Source organism: Tachypleus tridentatus, chromosome 7 (assembly GCF_004210375.1).
Source record: "Tachypleus tridentatus isolate NWPU-2018 chromosome 7, ASM421037v1, whole genome shotgun sequence".
Classification (NCBI taxonomy): Eukaryota; Metazoa; Arthropoda; class Merostomata; order Xiphosura; family Limulidae; genus Tachypleus; species Tachypleus tridentatus.
In genome coordinates, this window is record NC_134831.1 from 99,586,914 (window position 1) to 99,605,417 (window position 18,504).

General features: G+C 33.4%; 1 protein-coding gene across 8 annotated transcripts in view; it reads left to right on the top strand.

The window, feature by feature from the left end:
* The window catches only part of LOC143256281 (syntaxin-like), a 154,912-nt gene that overhangs the window by 124,450 nt on the left and 11,958 nt on the right, over positions 1-18,504 (top strand). The window contains exons 9-13 of one of the 8 annotated variants that reach the window (XR_013031225.1): positions 1,537-1,647; positions 6,636-8,589; positions 9,066-9,182; positions 12,051-12,161; positions 15,606-16,901. The exons of 1 other annotated variant lie outside the window; for it this stretch is intronic. Coding sequence is in view for 5 of the 7 variants with exons in the window: in XM_076513320.1 (XP_076369435.1) it covers positions 1,537-1,770 (234 nt within the window). In the remaining 2 variants the exon portion in view is untranslated. Of the gene's footprint in view, positions 1-1,536; positions 1,880-6,635; positions 8,590-9,065; positions 9,183-12,050; positions 12,162-15,605; positions 16,902-18,504 lie in introns of those variants that run through there. 6 more of the 8 variants (XR_013031226.1, XM_076513321.1, XM_076513323.1 and 3 more) reach the window with 6 other exon arrangements.

The following is an 18,504-nucleotide window of genomic DNA, read 5'->3' on the forward strand; positions in this document are numbered from 1 at the left end:
GAACTGTTTGTGTCTGAACTTTATTCAATAATTATGTTCAATACTTTTTTTTTTCTGTGAGTTTTATTTTTAGAAAACCATTGTATTGTGATATTGTTTAATATTTACAAAATAAAAGAGTGCATGAATACTATTAGTATTTGATATACACTTTCAATATTTAAGGCAGAAATATCATGTTCACAGAATTTGAAATCTGGATGTTTGAGATTGAGTCCTTCTACTGGTAAAGAACTTGTATGGGGATATCCTTGGAAATTGGTTTTTGGAATGCTTTTATACACGACAATGGGAGATGAATTGCTTGTTCTGTATTTCCAATATATTGTTACATGTCCCATCAGAAACCCCATCTGGTGTAAAAACAGTCTTCATTGCTACACTGGTAATTAGCATAAACATAAGTAAAAAGCCCTGCTCAAAAATTAAAAGTTTTTCAACATCCATGACCATCCCTTTGCTTGCCACTAGCTGTCATCGCCCAGCAACGCAAATGACTTCCATATCTTAATGGAAGCCCCCCCCCCATCCTGTTGAAGAAGACTCATTCCTCAAAACTTCGGGTTTCAATACTCTCAGTGGACACAACACAGATAACCCATTGTGTAACTTTGCAAACAAATCATAACAGAAATACCCCTTTTTTATAGTTTGTAAATAATTAAATAAGTTCCAGTGACAGTGGTAGTTAAACTTGGATGTATCTATAGTCAAGTAGTTGTATGTTTCTTGATTCTCACTAAATAATTAGTATCCTGTAAGATAAGAGAATGTGCTAACATCTTTGATACCCATTACTGTTGACTACGTCCAGCTATTCTGTCACTTTGATACCCATTACTGTTGACACGTGATATTACCTGGAGTGGCTACTGTCCAGCTACTGTCACTGTAGCCTAAGTAGTGTTCATTGTGCAATATTAAAAGTTTTTTGACTTTGTTTTCATTATCCATGCTGTGTAGAAAATGTTTCTTTCTGATGTGAATGAAACTGAATTGACACCCTATTTACTGTGGACAGTAGTATTACAAATTACCTTGTGATTTGTAGTTGACTTTGACTACACTCCCATTATTCGATTATTCAATCTCCTGAAAGTCTGGTTAATTCCCATAATTCTGTTCTTGATTGGGTTTTAGGTCATGTCTGGGTGACCTTGGAGGTTCAGGTGCTAGTGGAGACCTCGTTCTCACCTAGAATCCTTTTAACTTTGGTATATCTGTCTGAATTCTGTAATTTTTAGTGTATTCTATTTATTGGTTTACTTCTCTCCTTGAAGGGGTCTGTTTAGTTATTGATAGGCTGTGTATTTTACATCACCAATAAACTTTGTATAACTGAACATGTAACCTATAGCAATACTTATTACATACAATAGCCTTACTGTATAGCTTATTACAAATTAACTTACATTTAGTTGTTGCCTTAACAACCTAATTGTACCTTCATTTTTGTTGTAACCACTTACCGCATGTTTAGTTGTTATTTGATACAGTAATTCATACTTGGTTGTTACTGTAAACAATCAAATCTAGGGTGAGATGATAGACAGAATAGAATATAATGTACAGAAGTCTGTGGATTATATTGATGCTGCTAAGAGAGATACAAAGAAAGCCGTCAGGTATCAAAGTAAAGCAAGACGGGTGAGTCCTTCATCTTCCACTCACTCCCTGCACCCACTGTACCCGCTCGTTCAAAATATTGCATGTTTTTGTTATGTATGTTTACATCTTTTCTCTATAAGAAGCCTAGAAGTGTATCAGTAGTGCTTTCTAACTACAAAACTATCACATTTACTATATTTCTAAGATAATTTTATGAGTAATCTTTAAAATTCTGCTTTTGCAATTTTAACCTTGCACTTGAAAAAAGTTTTTATTTGAAGTTGTAATGTATTATTTATTTTTTCACATGTGTGCCTGTTTCAACAGTTGTATATAGAAATGCTTATTGATTTAAAAAGTTCTTTCTTTTGTTTTTTTAATTACACTTTATAGTCAGTATGAGCTCCCAAAGTAATTTTATTTTGTATGGTAGTTGGTACAGAGTTAACTTTTATATCTTAAGATTGTTCATGTTAAAACTCTTCTCTTATAATTCTTTTTAAAAAAAAACTCTTTTTGTTCTGTTATTCAATCTGAATAAAAATTAAAAGTGGTGCAACTGAATTGATCTGAAAGCACAAACTGGACAACTGTTACTGTAGTCAAGCAGCCTGCAGTGAGAACTCTTCTGAAGCTGTCGGTCACTTAGGTGTTACTGACTTTTGTGGTTACTTCTTTTTTCTTATTATATAGTTGTTAATCACAGTTGTGGGATTTCATTTAGAGATTGGGTACTGAAAAGTGATCAGGGATATGAAAGAATATTTATAAAAGAACAAATGTTATTAGGTGAGTAAATTGTGGGTGTTAGACAAAAGAATATAAAAGGTAGTGCTGCTTTTGGAGTAAGAAGGAAATTGGTAGTAAAACCATACTGGAAGTCAATACATAACATCTATCATTGGTAGTAAAACCATACTGGAAGTCAATACACAACATCTATCATTGGTAGTAAAACCATACTGGAAGTCAATACACAACATCTATCATTGGTAGTAAAACCATACTAGAAGTCAATACACAACATCTATCATTGGTAGTAAAACCATACTGGAAGTCAATACATAACATCTATCATTGGTAGTAAAACCATACTGGAAGTCAATACACAACATCTATCATTGGTAGTAAAACCATACTGGAAGTCAATACATAACATCTATCATTGGTAGTAAAACCATACTGGAAGTCAATACATAACATCTATCATTGGTAGTAAAACCATACTGGACGTCAATACATAACATCTATCATTGGTAGTAAAACCATACTGGAAGTCAATACATAACATCTATCATTGGTAGTAAAACCATACTGGAAGTCAATACATAACATCTATCATTGGTAGTAAAACCATACTGGACGTCAATACATAACATCTATCATTGGTAGTAAAACCATACTGGACGTCAATACACAACATCTATCATTGGTAGTAAAACCATACTGGAAGTCAATACATAACATCTATCATTGGTAGTAAAACCATACTGGAAGTCAATACATAACATCTATCATTGGTAGTAAAACCATACTGGAAGTCAATACATAACATCTATCATTGGTAGTAAAACCATACTGGAAGTCAATACATAACATCTTTCATTGGTAGTAAAACCATACTGGAAGTCAATACACAACATCTATCATTGGTAGTAAAACCATACTGGAAGTCAATACACAACATCTATCATTGGTAGTAAAACCATACTGGACGTCAATACATAACATCTATCATTGGTAGTAAAACCATACTGGAAGTCAATACACAACATCTATCATTGGTAGTAAAACCATACTGGACGTCAATACATAACATCTATCATTGGTAGTAAAACCATACTGGAAGTCAATACATAACATCTATCATTGGTAGTAAAACCATACTGGAAGTCAATACATAACATCTATCATTGGTAGTAAAACCATACTGGACATCAATACATAACATCTATCATTGGTAGTACAACCATACTGGAAGTCAATACACATCTATCATTGGTAGTAAAACCATACTGGATGTCAATACATAACATCTATCATTGGTAGTAAAACCATACTGGAAGTCAATACATAACATCTATCATTGGTAGTAAAACCATACTGGAAGTCAATACATAACATCTATCATTGGTAGTAAAACCATACTGGACGTCAATACATAACATCTATCATTGGTAGTAAAACCATACTGGACGTCAATACACAACATCTATCATTGGTAGTAAAACCATACTGGAAGTCAATACACAACATCTATCATTGGTAGTAAAACCATACTGGACGTCAATACACAACATCTATCATTGGTAGTAAAACCATACTGGAAGTCAATACATAACATCTATCATTGGTAGTAAAACCATACTGTAAGTCAAATCATAACATCTATCATTGGTAGTAAAACCATACTAGAAGTCAATACACAACATCTATCATTGGTAGTACAACCATACTGGAAGTCAATACACATCTATCATTGGTAGTAAAACCATACTGGAAGTCAATACATAACATCTATCATTGGTAGTAAAACCATACTGGAAGTCAATACATAACATCTATCATTGGTAGTAAAACCATACTGGAAGTCAATACACAACATCTATCATTGGTAGTACAACCATACTGGAATTCAATACACAACATCTATCATTGGTAGTACAACCATACTGGAAGTCAATACACAACATCTATCATTGGTAGTAAAACCATACTGGACGTCAATACATAACATCTATCATTGGTAGTAAAACCATACTGGAAGTCAATACACAACATCTATCATTGGTAGTAAAACCATACTGGACGTCAATACATAACATCTATCATTGGTAGTAAAACCATACTGGACGTCAATACACAACATCTATCATTGGTAGTAAAACCATACTGGAAGTCAATACACAACATCTATCATTGGTAGTAAAACCATACTGGAAGTCAATACACAACATCTATCATTGGTAGTACAACCATACTGGACATCAATACACAACATCTATCATTGGTAGTAAAACCATACTGGAAGTCAATACACAACATCTATCATTGGTAGTAAAACCATACTGGACGTCAATACACAACATCTATCATTGGTAGTAAAACCATACTGGACGTCAATACACAACATCTATCATTGGTAGTAAAACCATACTGGACGTCAATACACAACATCTATCATTGGTAGTAAAACCATACTGGACGTCAATACACAACATCTATCATTGGTAGTAAAACCATACTGGAAGTCAATACACAACATTTGTCATTGGTAGTAAAACCATACTGGAAGTTAATACATAACATCTATCATTGGTAGTAAAACCATACTGGACGTCAATACACAACATCTATCATTGGTAGTACAAACATACTGGAAGTCAATACACAACATCTATCATTGGTAGTACAACCATACTGGAAGTCAATACACATCTATCATTGGTAGTAAAACCATACTGGAAGTCAATACATAATATCTATCATTGGTAGTAAAACCATACTGGACGTCAATACACAACATCTATCATTGGTAGTAAAACCATACTGGAAGTCAATACATAACATCTATCATTGGTAGTAAAACCATACTGGAAGTCAATACACAACATCTATCATTGGTAGTAAAACCATACTGGAAGTCAATACACAACATCTATCATTGGTAGTACAACCATACTGGAAGTCAATACACAACATCTATCATTGGTAGTAAAACCATACTGGAAGTCAATACACAACATCTATCATTGGTAGTAAAACCATACTGGAAGTCAATACACAACATCTATCATTGGTAGTAAAACCATACTGGAAGTCAATACACAACATCTATCATTGGTAGTAAAACCATACTGGAAGTCAATACACAACATCTATCATTGGTAGTAAAACCATACTGGACGTCAATACACAACATCTATCATTGGTAGTAAAACCATACTGGACGTCAATACACAACATCTATCATTGGTAGTAAAACCATACTGAAAGTCAATACACAACATCTATTATTGGTAGTACAACCATACTGGAAGTCAATACATAACATCTATCATTGGTAGTAAAACCATACTGGAAGTTAATACATAACATCTATCATTGGTAGTAAAACCATACTGGAAGTCAATACACAACATCTATCATTGGTAGTAAAACCATACTGGAAGTCAATACACAACATCTATTATTGGTAGTACAACCATACTGGACGTCAATACACAACATCTATCATTGGTAGTAAAACCATACTGGACGTCAATACACAACATCTATCATTGGTAGTAAAACCATACTGGAAGTCAATACACAACATCTATCATTGGTAGTAAAACCATACTGGAAGTCAATACACAACATCTATCATTGGTAGTAAAACCATACTGGAAGTCAATACACAACATCTATCATTGGTAGTAAAACCATACTGGAAGTCAATACACAACATCTATCATTGGTAGTAAAACCATACTGGAAGTCAATACACAACATCTATCATTGGTAGTAAAACCATACTGGACGTCAATACACAACATCTATCATTGGTAGTAAAACCATACTGGACGTCAATACATAACATCTATCATTGGTAGTAAAACCATACTGGACGTCAATACACAACATCTATCATTGGTAGTAAAACCATACTGGACGTCAATACATAACATCTATCATTGGTAGTAAAACCATACTGGAAGTCAATACATAATATCTATCATTGGTAGTAAAACCTCCTGGAAGCCAATACATAACATCTATCATTGGTAGTAAAACCATACTGGAAGCCAATACACAATATTTATCAGAAAATGTTTCAAATTTTCTTTAAAAGTTGTACTTTTTGGTTGTATCTGGGGCAGTTGTATTTTTTTAATGTTTTATACACAGGTTCAGTTTAGTAGATTCTAACTCACCTCCTTGCTTACCCACTTGGGTAAATTAGCACAACTAATTATAGTGAATAACTTGGGAACAAATGAGCTTGCTTGGAAGTTAAGTAATTACTCCATCTCTTGTATAATTAGGAATTTTGTTAATCATCTCTGAGATGAAAAAGTTTGATACTCACTTCTGATAAAATTGGGAAGTTTGGTCATCACCTCTAATGACTAGGGATTGAGGCAGTCACGTGTGACATTACTAGGGGCTGAAGTCACGTATGATGGTATAAAAGAGGTAAGCTTGTTGTATTTTGACTCAAATATCGTAGAATTAAACAAAACGAGAAAAAGATATACTTTTTTCTATTAAAATAGTGTGTGCAATCTTTCGAACAAACAGGGTAATATAAATATTCATTGGAGAGCAGAAACTTGTTCTTATATTAAAATAGATACACACAGCAATGGAAATAATTATGGAAATATAAGTGGTACACAAACAGGAGTCAGAACTAGTGAGTTATGATAACTAGTTATTGAATTTATTAATGTTGCAGAAGATTTAGTGAGTTGTACAACACACTTGTATTATATTTGACCCCTTTGATTTACACAGATAATTAAACCTTGGTTTCTTGCTAGCAAAACAGTTTATCAAAGTAAGGTTATGGAAATGTCCTGAATTACTCCATGGAAACTTTGGTCATGTTTGAACCTTTCCAGTTTATATACGTGTCTCAGAATTGTTGATGATGAGAAACCAACTTGAAATAAAAATGTATCTCAGAACAGCTGGAAATGGGTGTTAACACTTTTACTATTAAAGCATAGAAGAACAATGCCTCAGGATTGTTTATATTGGAACTTGGTGCAAGACAAGCCATCTTAGTGACTACTTCATCAGTTTTTCTTAACGTCTTAATATTCTTACACCACAGCCACTGTGTAGTTGCGATTATTTTGCTTGAACATTATTCATCACTCCATGAACCGTGTTCCTGAGAGACCAACGTGATTAATCACAATATACCCGGAACTGTCAGCAGTCATATACCCTCAGATTAAAGACGCCTTACCTGAGAACCAGACCCAAATTTCTACTGACGCTCCTACGATATTTTACTGCAAATTTTGTACATTGACTTTAATGTGGATTACAACCAGTCACAGTGTTAGCTGTTAACACGTAACAACTCTTGTGAAGTTTAGTTTTGCGCCATAGAAATGTACTAGACCTGTAATTTTTGCCTCCTACGGCCCCCTTCGTGTTTCCATAATTATCTTTTCTAGTTAAGAAGAGACTGTTAAGGTTTTTATAAATGTTCTCTGAAATGTGATTTAATAATAAACTGAATCATCGATTTAAAAAGATTCGCTGCACATTTTTAAAAGCGATAAATATATCTATGGGCAGCTCTCTCACGTTCTAATAGGTTATACATTTACGTTTTGAGTAGAAATGTTTACTTTTCAGAAACATATTTCTATATGTAATTCTTATTTTCTACTTACAATCAGTTATTTTATTTTGTGATGTCCGCCCTAGCCTTTTTTAACTCGATTACTTTTGTTGGTATGCGAGTGAACTATACGAATCTAGTAAAATTCACACTGAGTAGTTCTTGACTATTGAATATGAAATTATATCAACCTAGGATAGAAATTCAGAACCAAGTTAACACTCCTACGAAAAGTGGGGCCTAATAAGCCCCAGAGCAACTTGAAAGGTTATTAATATTAGGCTAATAATTTTGTATTTAAATGAAATTGCCATTTAAATCCATTAATGAATGGATTAACGAGATTCCCACTGTCCCTATCTACTATCTAGCGAAACCACAGCCAGGGGAACGGGCTTGGAGAAATCAGGACTAGAAACGTCTTTTCGTAGGAGTGTTAAAGAAAATTAAACTTTTTTTTTTCTCTGACCGGGAGAGGAAAAACTCCATATCTCACTTGATTAGCTCTATAATCAGATCATTGTAGTGACGTTGTATAACTGATTACTTGTATGCTTTGTGATAACTGCACTTCACCAATGGTATTGAGCTAAGATGAAACGTAATTACCGATGTAACCGTAAAACTGTTATAAAAATGTAAGCCTTGTGTACAGAGATAAACATAACAGTACCGTGAGGATCTAAAAATGATGTAGTAGAGACAAGTGCGACTACTGTAAAGTTTATAAATCATATTTTTATGTTGTTTCTAATAAGAAAGTTTCTTTCAGAATGTCTTCGAATTTTATGAATCTAGTAACTACGTATCTGTTTTTTTATCCTTCTGAAACTTGTGCCATTTAATTTTGCAACCAACCATTTTACGTACGAGTAGCCAACAGTGCCATCTACCCTTTGTAACGTTAAAATTGTGTTGGTAAATAATTTATTGAGTTAGAAATTATATTGATAAGATTCAACTCTATTTATTTCATGTTATAGAATATTTTTCCAGACAATTTCATGTCAGCTACAAATTAATGAGAATTTCATAGTGATTGTCTTAATACTAGGAACACGCAGTCAGTATAATATATTTATTATATTGACTCATTACATTGTTTTTACTGCAGTAGTCGCTAGGAGCGCTGTCGGTGTTGGGAAACTAGTCGATAATGTAAAGCAAAAAGCCATCAAAGAACGTGATTGTATAGATGCAGGAAGTCTTGTCTGACTTTGAAGTAAAATATGTAAGAAGTTTTTACTTAAGTTTAAACGTAACTGGTTAAATAGAATGAAACTTAAACTCAGTATGTATCATGATATGAACATTTTTGTTTTAGTGTTAAGAATAAATGGATGTTTCTGATTCATGACGTACATCTACAACCTGATAATGTGGTTCCGTAAACGTCTATGTAAGCGCATAAAAATGTAAGGAGATACAATATAAATTATTCTGTTTAGTGAAAAAGCCAATAAATAGAATACTTATGATTTCTGTAGAACTTAAAAAATGACAATACGTAATTTTCCACGCGTACAATTTTTTTTATTGGAGTAATTTTATCAAACTTCCTCTTTAAAAAGAATGAAAAATGTTTTAAAATGTAACATCAGTATTAACGTTAAATTACAAGAAAACACATTCATTAAAACAAAATTGTACATATTTATATTATTTCCAGCAAGATGTCTCAGTACTTGTGTGGACGATAAACTTGTTTAGTGGGTGCAGGTGAACATGGAGGAAAGGACAATCCTGTGATTTACTCTTAAAACGTTTATCCTAAACGTGTTCTTGTTTCGTGTTTTGTGTATGTTTCGGTCTATCCAGTGTTTTTGTTTCGTGTTTTGTGTATGTTTCGGTCTATCCAGTGTTCTTGTTTCGTGTTTTGTGTATGTTTTGGTCTATCCAGTGTTCTTGTTTCGTGTTTTTGAGTATGTTTCGGTCTATCCAGTGTTCGTGTTTTGAGTATGTTTCGGTCTATCCAGTGTTCGTGTTTTGAGTACGTTTCGGTCTATCCAGTGTTCGTGTTTCGTGTATGTTTCGGTCTATCCAGATGTATTTAGAAAGATGCAATAATAAAATCATAGTAAAAATTTCGAGACTACTTTTATGACAGCGTTTTATATAATAAACTGACTTTATTTATTTATTTATTGGCTCGGTTATTTGATTACATCTTTGTTACCAACAGCCAAGCCTCAAGAGACCGCCATTACAAATCATCAATTTGCTAAATATGCATTTGCTCAGACAACAAAAATACGCACCCAAATAAGCCAAGAACACATAGCACATAAATGTTCAAAGACAACAAAATGAAACAGTTGGTTAAGAATAAAACATGAATTCCTAACATAGTACCGGAACTGGAATCAAGATGACAACACCACAGTAGTCATTCAGTGAATTCCTAACATAGTACCAGAACTGGAATCAAGATGGCAGTACCACAGTAGTCATTAAAATATCTCCGAACCTGAGCAGTGAATTCCTAACATAGTACCGGAACTGGAATCAAGATGGCAGTACCACAGTAGTCATTCAGTGAATTCCTAACATAGTACCGGAACTGGAATCAAGATGACAGCACCACAGTAGTCATTCAGTGAATTCCTAACATAGTACCGGAACTGGAATCAAGATGACAGCACCACAGTAGTCATTCAGTGAATTCCTAACATAGTACCAGAACTGGAATCAAGATGGCAGTACCACAGTAGTCATTAAAATATCTCCGAACCTGAGCAGTGAATTCCTAACATAGTACCGGAACTGGAATCAAGATGGCAGTACCACAGTAGTCATTCAGTGAATTCCTAACATAGTACCAGAACTGGAATCAAGATGGCAGTACCACAGTAGTCATTCAGTGAATTCCTAACATAGTACCAGAACTGGAATCAAGATGGCAGTACCACAGTAGTCATTAAAATATTTCCGAACCTGAGCAGTGAATTCCTAACATAGTACCGGAACTGGAATCAAGATGACAGTACCACAGTAGTCATTAAATATCTCCGAACCTAAGCAGTGAATTCCTAACATAGTACCGGAACTGGAATCAAGATGGCAGTACCACAGTAGTCATTCAGTGAATTCCTAACATAGTACCGTAACTGGAATCAAGATGACAGTACCACAGTAGTCATTCAGTGAATTCCTAACATAATATCGGAACTGGAATCAAGATGACAGTAGCCATTAAATATCTCCGGAACATCTGACACCATTATTACCACAGATCACACGAGTGCTTGTACTTCCACAAACACCACAGAACACAGCAAGCATAACTTTACAAAGAAGCATGTAACCTAATAATTAAACTGATATACATCCAAAACAGCTAAGCAAACCCCAAACATAGAACAAGGAACAACAACAGCTAAGGAGAGAAGAAGAGGTCAACCTGAACCTCACCATCCCAGGTCATCACGACCCGATAATTGTGCTCGGCATGGCCAGGTGGGTTAAGGTGTTCGACTCGTAATCTGAGGGTCGCGGGTTCGAATCCCCGTCGTACCAAACTTGCTCGCCCTTTCAGCCTGGGTGCGTTATGTTACGATCAATCCTATTGTTCTTTGGTAAAAGAGTAACCCATAGTTGGTGGTGGGTGGTGATGACTAGCTGCCTTCCCTCTAGTCTGACACTGCTAAATTACGGACTGCTAACCCGATAATTGATTGACTGATTTTTCATGTAGTTTTTAATAACGTTGATCTTGTTCCAAGATTTGACTGAAGTTTCGTACTTAATTGGTTTAGTTACAAAACAAAATGTTCTAAATTTATATTGTATATTCAATGTGAACATTGCATGTAATAAATACACGTTGTGAGCGTTTGGATTACTGGAATAAAATTCGTATCCTTTCTTCCAACTTATGTAAACCTAAATAGTTTTTACTATTTAAGTAATTCGAGCGCTATATTCTCACTATTGAGATAAGTGCATAACGTAATTTATTGCAGCTTTGAGTGACATTTATTTTGTATGTTGTGTTTGAGATCATTTTGAATTAATACCGCTTACACTGAAGTTTTTTAATGCGGATTTTTATATATAAAATTTTGAGCTTCTCTTGAACTTGCACACGCACGCCATCTAGGGTGATTTAGTAGACCGAATTGAATATCAAGTCCAACAGAGTGGAGATCACGTTGAAGGAGCACGCACCCAGCTGGTTCAAGCACAGGAGTATCAGCGTCGTGCCAGAAGGGCAAGTGTACTCCTTGTATTCTGTTTTCGCCTGCGATTTTGTTAGCCTATCTGTAGTATACAGTAAACTGTTTTCGTCAAAGAGGAGATTTGTATAGTGTTCTAATGTTTTCATCCAACTAAGTGTGGTACTTTAGCAGTTTAACAAATTTTATTTATAAATTCACTATTAATGTATCTCAGAACGGTTGATATGGGTATTAACACTTGTATTGGTAAGGAGAGAACAATGTTTCTACCTTCCTAGGTCATCTTTATCTTAACCTGAAGATGACCTATGAAGGTCGAAACATTGTTTTCTCCTTACCAATACAAGTGTTAATGCCCATATCAGCCGTTCTGAGATACATTTTTATTTCAAGTGAGTTTCTAGTGCTCAAGAAATTCGCTAATAATTGTTAAGTATTAAGTAAATAACTTTTGAACCGAAGTAAAAAGAAATGTACGTCATTAGAAATATCCAGTGCACTGAAGAGGACCGTTAAAAGAAATGTACGTCATTAGAAATATCCAGTGCACTGAAGAGGACCGTTAAAAGGAATGTACATCATTAGAAATATTCAGTGCACTGAAGAGGGCCGTTAAAAGGACTGTTTCTAATCTTGCAGTTTTCAAAGACCTGTTGCTTCAAATGAACAAACATATGTTTGAGTTTTGCAGTAACACAAGTAGTTTCTCTTAACTCTTCCAACTCATTAGCATCAGCAATTTCTCATATGAAGAGCATTGGTCCTTACTAAAAATCTTAAACCAATCAGAATGAACAACAGTGTCACATTCTGTTAATGGAGAGCATTTTAGGTTAGCATCATCTTTCGTTCGCACTAACAGTTTTCTTTTAGTAGATCAAATAAAGCTTTGATGACGTGGTTAGTACAAAAGATTGATGTAAAAATAATTGCAAACAGTGTTCAACTTATATTTACTGATTGGTTTAAAATAGGAGTAAGAACAAATAATGTTCCGACCCAGTAAATAAAATAGAACTTGCTTATTCACAGACTGAGGCCTAATTTTAAGGTGATTGGAGCAACTAGTAAATTATTTTTGGTACAATAAAAATGTAGTCAGTTGTATATTTTATTTTTATTACGATCAAGCTTTTGAAAAAAAAATATTACGATTGAAGTAATTCGTACTATAATTCTGAATTAAGCTACAGATTAATCAATTTTTGTTTTATTTGGTGAAACAAATATCTCAGTTGCCTGTAAATTTCAATAGCAATGGTGATAGATGTCCTTAAGTTTGGTAGAGGTTGTGAGAACTCAAACCTGTTGGTTTCATTTGCACTTTCATTACTTCCAGTCTAAGATTTTGATGTCATATTTGTATCTAAGTTAGAAACACCACGTTCTAATCTTTAATTGTAAATAAATGCTAGCATTTAAACAAATTTATTTAGTTCACTTAAAACCAATCTTAGGAGTCGATAAGATACAATTCGGGGAAGTGGGTGGGCTACATAGAGGTGTTACTGTTTTCAGTATTCAAGTTATAACCACAGAAGATATTCTAATAAAGGGATAGAACTGTTAACTTAAAAATCTACACACAGAATAGTAGGAGTTTAGCCTTACTTGGCTATGTCAATTGACAAAACTTGAACACTGCAGAGGAAGCAGCAAGTTAAAGCTGAGCAACTAGATCTTGTATTGTGCAACCACTATTATGTTTTATGTGAGATTAGAGTATTGGTTTTATTCCCTCATAGTCTGGAAACTAGTGCTAACTCAGTCATGCAATTCAGATTCCACATGTTGCAAAGGACTCAAAACTGTGTTTTGAATTTAAAAAAGGATAGTAGTTGAAAGCTTTTTATGGGAGTCAATCCACCGAAAATCCTCTGAGTCGTAAACTGGTTGCTAAATCTATTTTATATGAATACTTTTAAATACACATTTTACTTTCAGACATGCTTAAAATATTTACTAAAATCATTTAATATATGAAAATATATTAACTGTTAATAAAATACAAGTAAACTGATGTGTGGAATAAATTTTTTTGTTAGCAGGATGTGGCAATGTAATAGTTACTGTCCTCACAGAGTTTATTATTTCTATAGCAGTTGTATAGCAGACTAAGTTGTATTTGAATAGCAGGGACTAAGTTGTATTTGAATAGCAGGGACTAAGTTGTATTTGAATAGCAGGGACTAAGTTGTATTTGTATAGCAGGGACTAAGTTGTATTTGAATAGCAGGAACTAAGTTGTATTTGAATAGCAGGAACTAAGTTGTATTTGAATAGCAGGAACTAAGTTGTATTTGAATAGCAGGAACTAAGTTGTATTTGTATAGCAGGGACTAAGTTGTATTTGAGTAGCAGGGACTAAGTTGTATTTGAGTAGCAGGGACTAAGTTGTATTTGAGCAGCAGGGACTAAGTTGTATTTGAGCAGCAGGGACTAAGTTGTATTTGTATAGCAGGGACTAAGTTGTATTTGTATAGCAGGGACTAAGTTGTATTTGTATAGCAGGGACTAAGTTGTATTTGTATAGCAGGGACTAAGTTGTATTTGAATAGCAGGGACTAAGTTGTATTTGAATAGCAGGGACTAAGTTGTATTTGAATAGCAGGGACTAAGTTGTATTTGAGCAGCAGGGACTAAGTTGTATTTGAGCAGCAGGGACTAAGTTGTATTTGAGCAGCAGGGACTAAGTTGTATTTGAGCAGCAGGGACTAAGTTGTATTTGAGCAGCAGGGACTAAGTTGTATTTGAGCAGCAGGGACTAAGTTGTATTTGAGCAGCAGGGACTAAGTTGTATTTGAGCAGCAGGGACTAAGTTGTATTTGGCAGCAGGGACTAAGTTGTATTTGAGCAGCAGGGACTAAGTTGTATTTGAGCAGCAGGGACTAAGTTGTATTTGAGCAGCAGGGACTAAGTTGTATTTGAGCAGCAGGGACTAAGTTGTATTTGAGCAGCAGGGACAAAGTTGTATTTGAGCAGCAGGGACAAAGTTGTATTTGAGCAGCAGGGACAAAGTTGTATTTGAGCAGCAGGGACTAAGTTGTATTTGAGTAGCAGGGACTAAGTTGTATTTGCCCCTTTTATGTTTAATTATTTTTAATTGTAACATTGTTTAATTCTATACGTCATTTCAGTTTAAAATCTTTTTTTCTTTTCTGTTTTGTTTTAAACAGTTAGTTTTTCCTACTTGAATATAGGTTAAAGTAATTTTGTGTTTTACTGTATAGTTTTCAAAATAACATCTACTCTCAAGTCACAGTAACAGTTGACTAAATTTCAAGATCAATCGAAACTACTGTTGTAATCAACAAGTGTTTACAAGAACTATAGGTTTATTTCATTTTTTATTTTACAGATTTATTTAATTTTTCATTTTCCGTTTATCCATTATTACATTATTTTCTATTTTATTTTGGTATTAATTTCTGTTTGTTATTTGTTTCTTTACATGATTTCTAATTGACCATGTGCAGAAGAAGATCATCCTGTTTGTCATTGGGATAATCCTTCTAACTATACTGATCCTAATCATAGTGTTTACAACCAAAAAAGGATCATAAACTACTACAACCATCTTGACAGGTTTTCCTTCCAATGTGGAATTATGATGACTATATAATTCTGTAATTCGTACTACAATTAGTTTTCAGGAAAAATTGAATAAAATATTTTTGATACTTTACAATTATTAATAATTTCAATAATTGGTAAATAAACATCATAACTTTTGGTATTGATCAGTTCATTCTTGGTACCTAGTGTAACTTTGACAATAATCATTCCAGATGGTAGTAAAAAGTGTGATAGTATTTTAACAGTGAACATTCTAATAGTTATGGTAGAAACTCTGGATCTTCTAAAATAACATTTTTGACAATTCATAATAAAACTCATTGGTACTTTTATCTGTGATCATTTTATTCTTGGTTAAAGATGCTCTAAAATTTTAAGAACCTATTCTGATTTTAGAGTATCATATAAAATAAAGAATGATCATTCTCATAACCAAAGTAGTTTGGTTGTAAAAAAGCAAAGTATTCAATAAAAAAATTAGTTTCGGAGAATTTGAAAAATTTACTGTACCTGATACAATTTTTTGTATTCCAAATATTTAATATACTTTTAGAAAGTTGTTATATTTTGTTATTAAAATTCCTCCATATTAATTTCATATGTTTACTGATGTGTGCTTTTTGCACTGCCCTTTTCTAAAATAAATAAACTGTTAGTTATTTTGTTTATTTAAAAAGTATTACTGGTTAATGTAATGTTAAATACAACTGAAGTAATAATTGTTATATTACGTTTTATATCTTGTCTTTTCTGTATACATATATAGTTTAGAATAGGTCTGTTATTGTTTAGCAAAACTTACTGATTGCTCATATGTTCTTTCAAACTATGTCAGAAAGGAAATAGTGTTATCAATGGGTTATTTCTGGATGAGAGTATCTCACTTGTGATTAGTGTAGTAATTAAATTATCTATTTAACTATTATTTTTAAAATTCATCATGTTTTCTAATTTAATACATGTAGGAGGTATGAATTGTCTAAAAATAACTGTACAATAAAATTAATTTATTGAAGAACGTAAGTAATTTTTATGATTATGTAGGTGGCAGTAAAGAAGTCAATGAGAAATAGACATCAAATATCATTAACCCTAAATTTACTACCTTGTTGTTATGCCGTTCCCTGAGGACTGTTGCTGCACGTTACATATTATTGTTTTTTATATTTTTTTGTTTTTACAACAATAACGGAAAAGGTTAAATGAAAACTTTCAATTCAAATATTTATTTTCTGTATTAAATTAATTGGAGATTCGATCAATAATTAGTGGTTTTAGATGCAGTACTGTTGGTATTTTTATTTAATTTTGTGTGTATGCAACTCGCGTGTTTTTACGGAACTCTGCAATTAAATTCGTGGCCCTACAAGCAGTTTGGTGCATAAATACCTTTTAAAAATGGATTAAAAAATTCTGTGTGGTTCAGACTACCTCTATAATTCTAGGGTTTATGTATGTATATGCATATAAAAAGGCTAAGTAGCAAACATTTGCTAACTGATATAGAGATAATGTGTATTTACTTATTGGAAATGACTGACAGTTAATTTGTAGCCATTGCTAGAAGGAAAACTCATGCTTGGCTTACAAAACATTTTATTATGTGTGGTATTTTGTATTTGAATGCAAAAAGTTTATATAATGAAAAGGCAGTGTTTTAAAATAATTAAAACAGTTAAGTGACCTAGATAGACTATTCATGTAGGTCGTACGGTACGTACAGTTTTGAACAAATCTGGCCACGTGGAGCACCTAAATCACTTCTAGATTAAACCTGTTTTACATCACGTGATACCCATTACACATCTCTAGTACAAAGGACGCTTTGAGTCGAATTATGGTGATGTCATCTGTACTTTCTTACTCCTGATTTCATTTTTGCATAGTTTAATGAAATTTGAAAATTTTCCCATACATGCTCACACGTTACATTTTAATAATTTAGATTTTCCACATGAAGGGTACGTACAGTACTGTACAAAAGTGTTGGGACAAATTCAAACATTAGATTTCAGACTACTTTTAAAGAACAATGGAACGTACATCACAGGTGAAATATCAAAATTTTATTAGTATTCATAATTAGTACAACATACACTCAGTCGAAGTGCTTGAATTCAGCAAACAGTCAATATTTTATGTGGCCCTTTTGTTTTAATAACCGCAGGCAGTTTTTCACGCATTATTCTAACATATTTAAGTAAACTGTCTCTTGAATCTCAATATGGCTGGTATGGATATTAAAATAAAGTACAAAACAACGTTTTGACCTTCTTAGGTCATCATCTTTAAAGTGTCCTTTGGAAGTTTAATTCAAATGTATCTAATATAATCCCATAAGTTTCCTTGGAACCAACTTTTGGTTTGTCAATTTGTTAATCTATTAAATTCAAGATCTGCTCAACTTGGTTAATACTGAGGCTCTGTGGAGACCATTGCATTATTTGAATGACTCCAGCAGCTTTTTTCTTAACTAAGTAATTTCTGCATAGGTTGGATGAGTGTTTGGGGTCATTATTCTCTTGGTAGTAGAATCCTTTTTCAATAACACGGAAAGCATTAGGTATACTGTGATAGATCACTATCTGATGGTACTTTCATTATACCGTCTATTCTGTAAATATCTCTTGTCGCTTCACCAGAAGAAAACTCCAGAAACATCAAACTGTCTCCCTCGTGCTTCATGGTAGGTACTATTTATTCAAGTAAGTATCTTTCATCTTTCTTCCATCCTAAGATTTGAACCAAATGTTTCAAACTTGGCCTCATCAGTCCATAACATCCTTTTCCAATCATCAT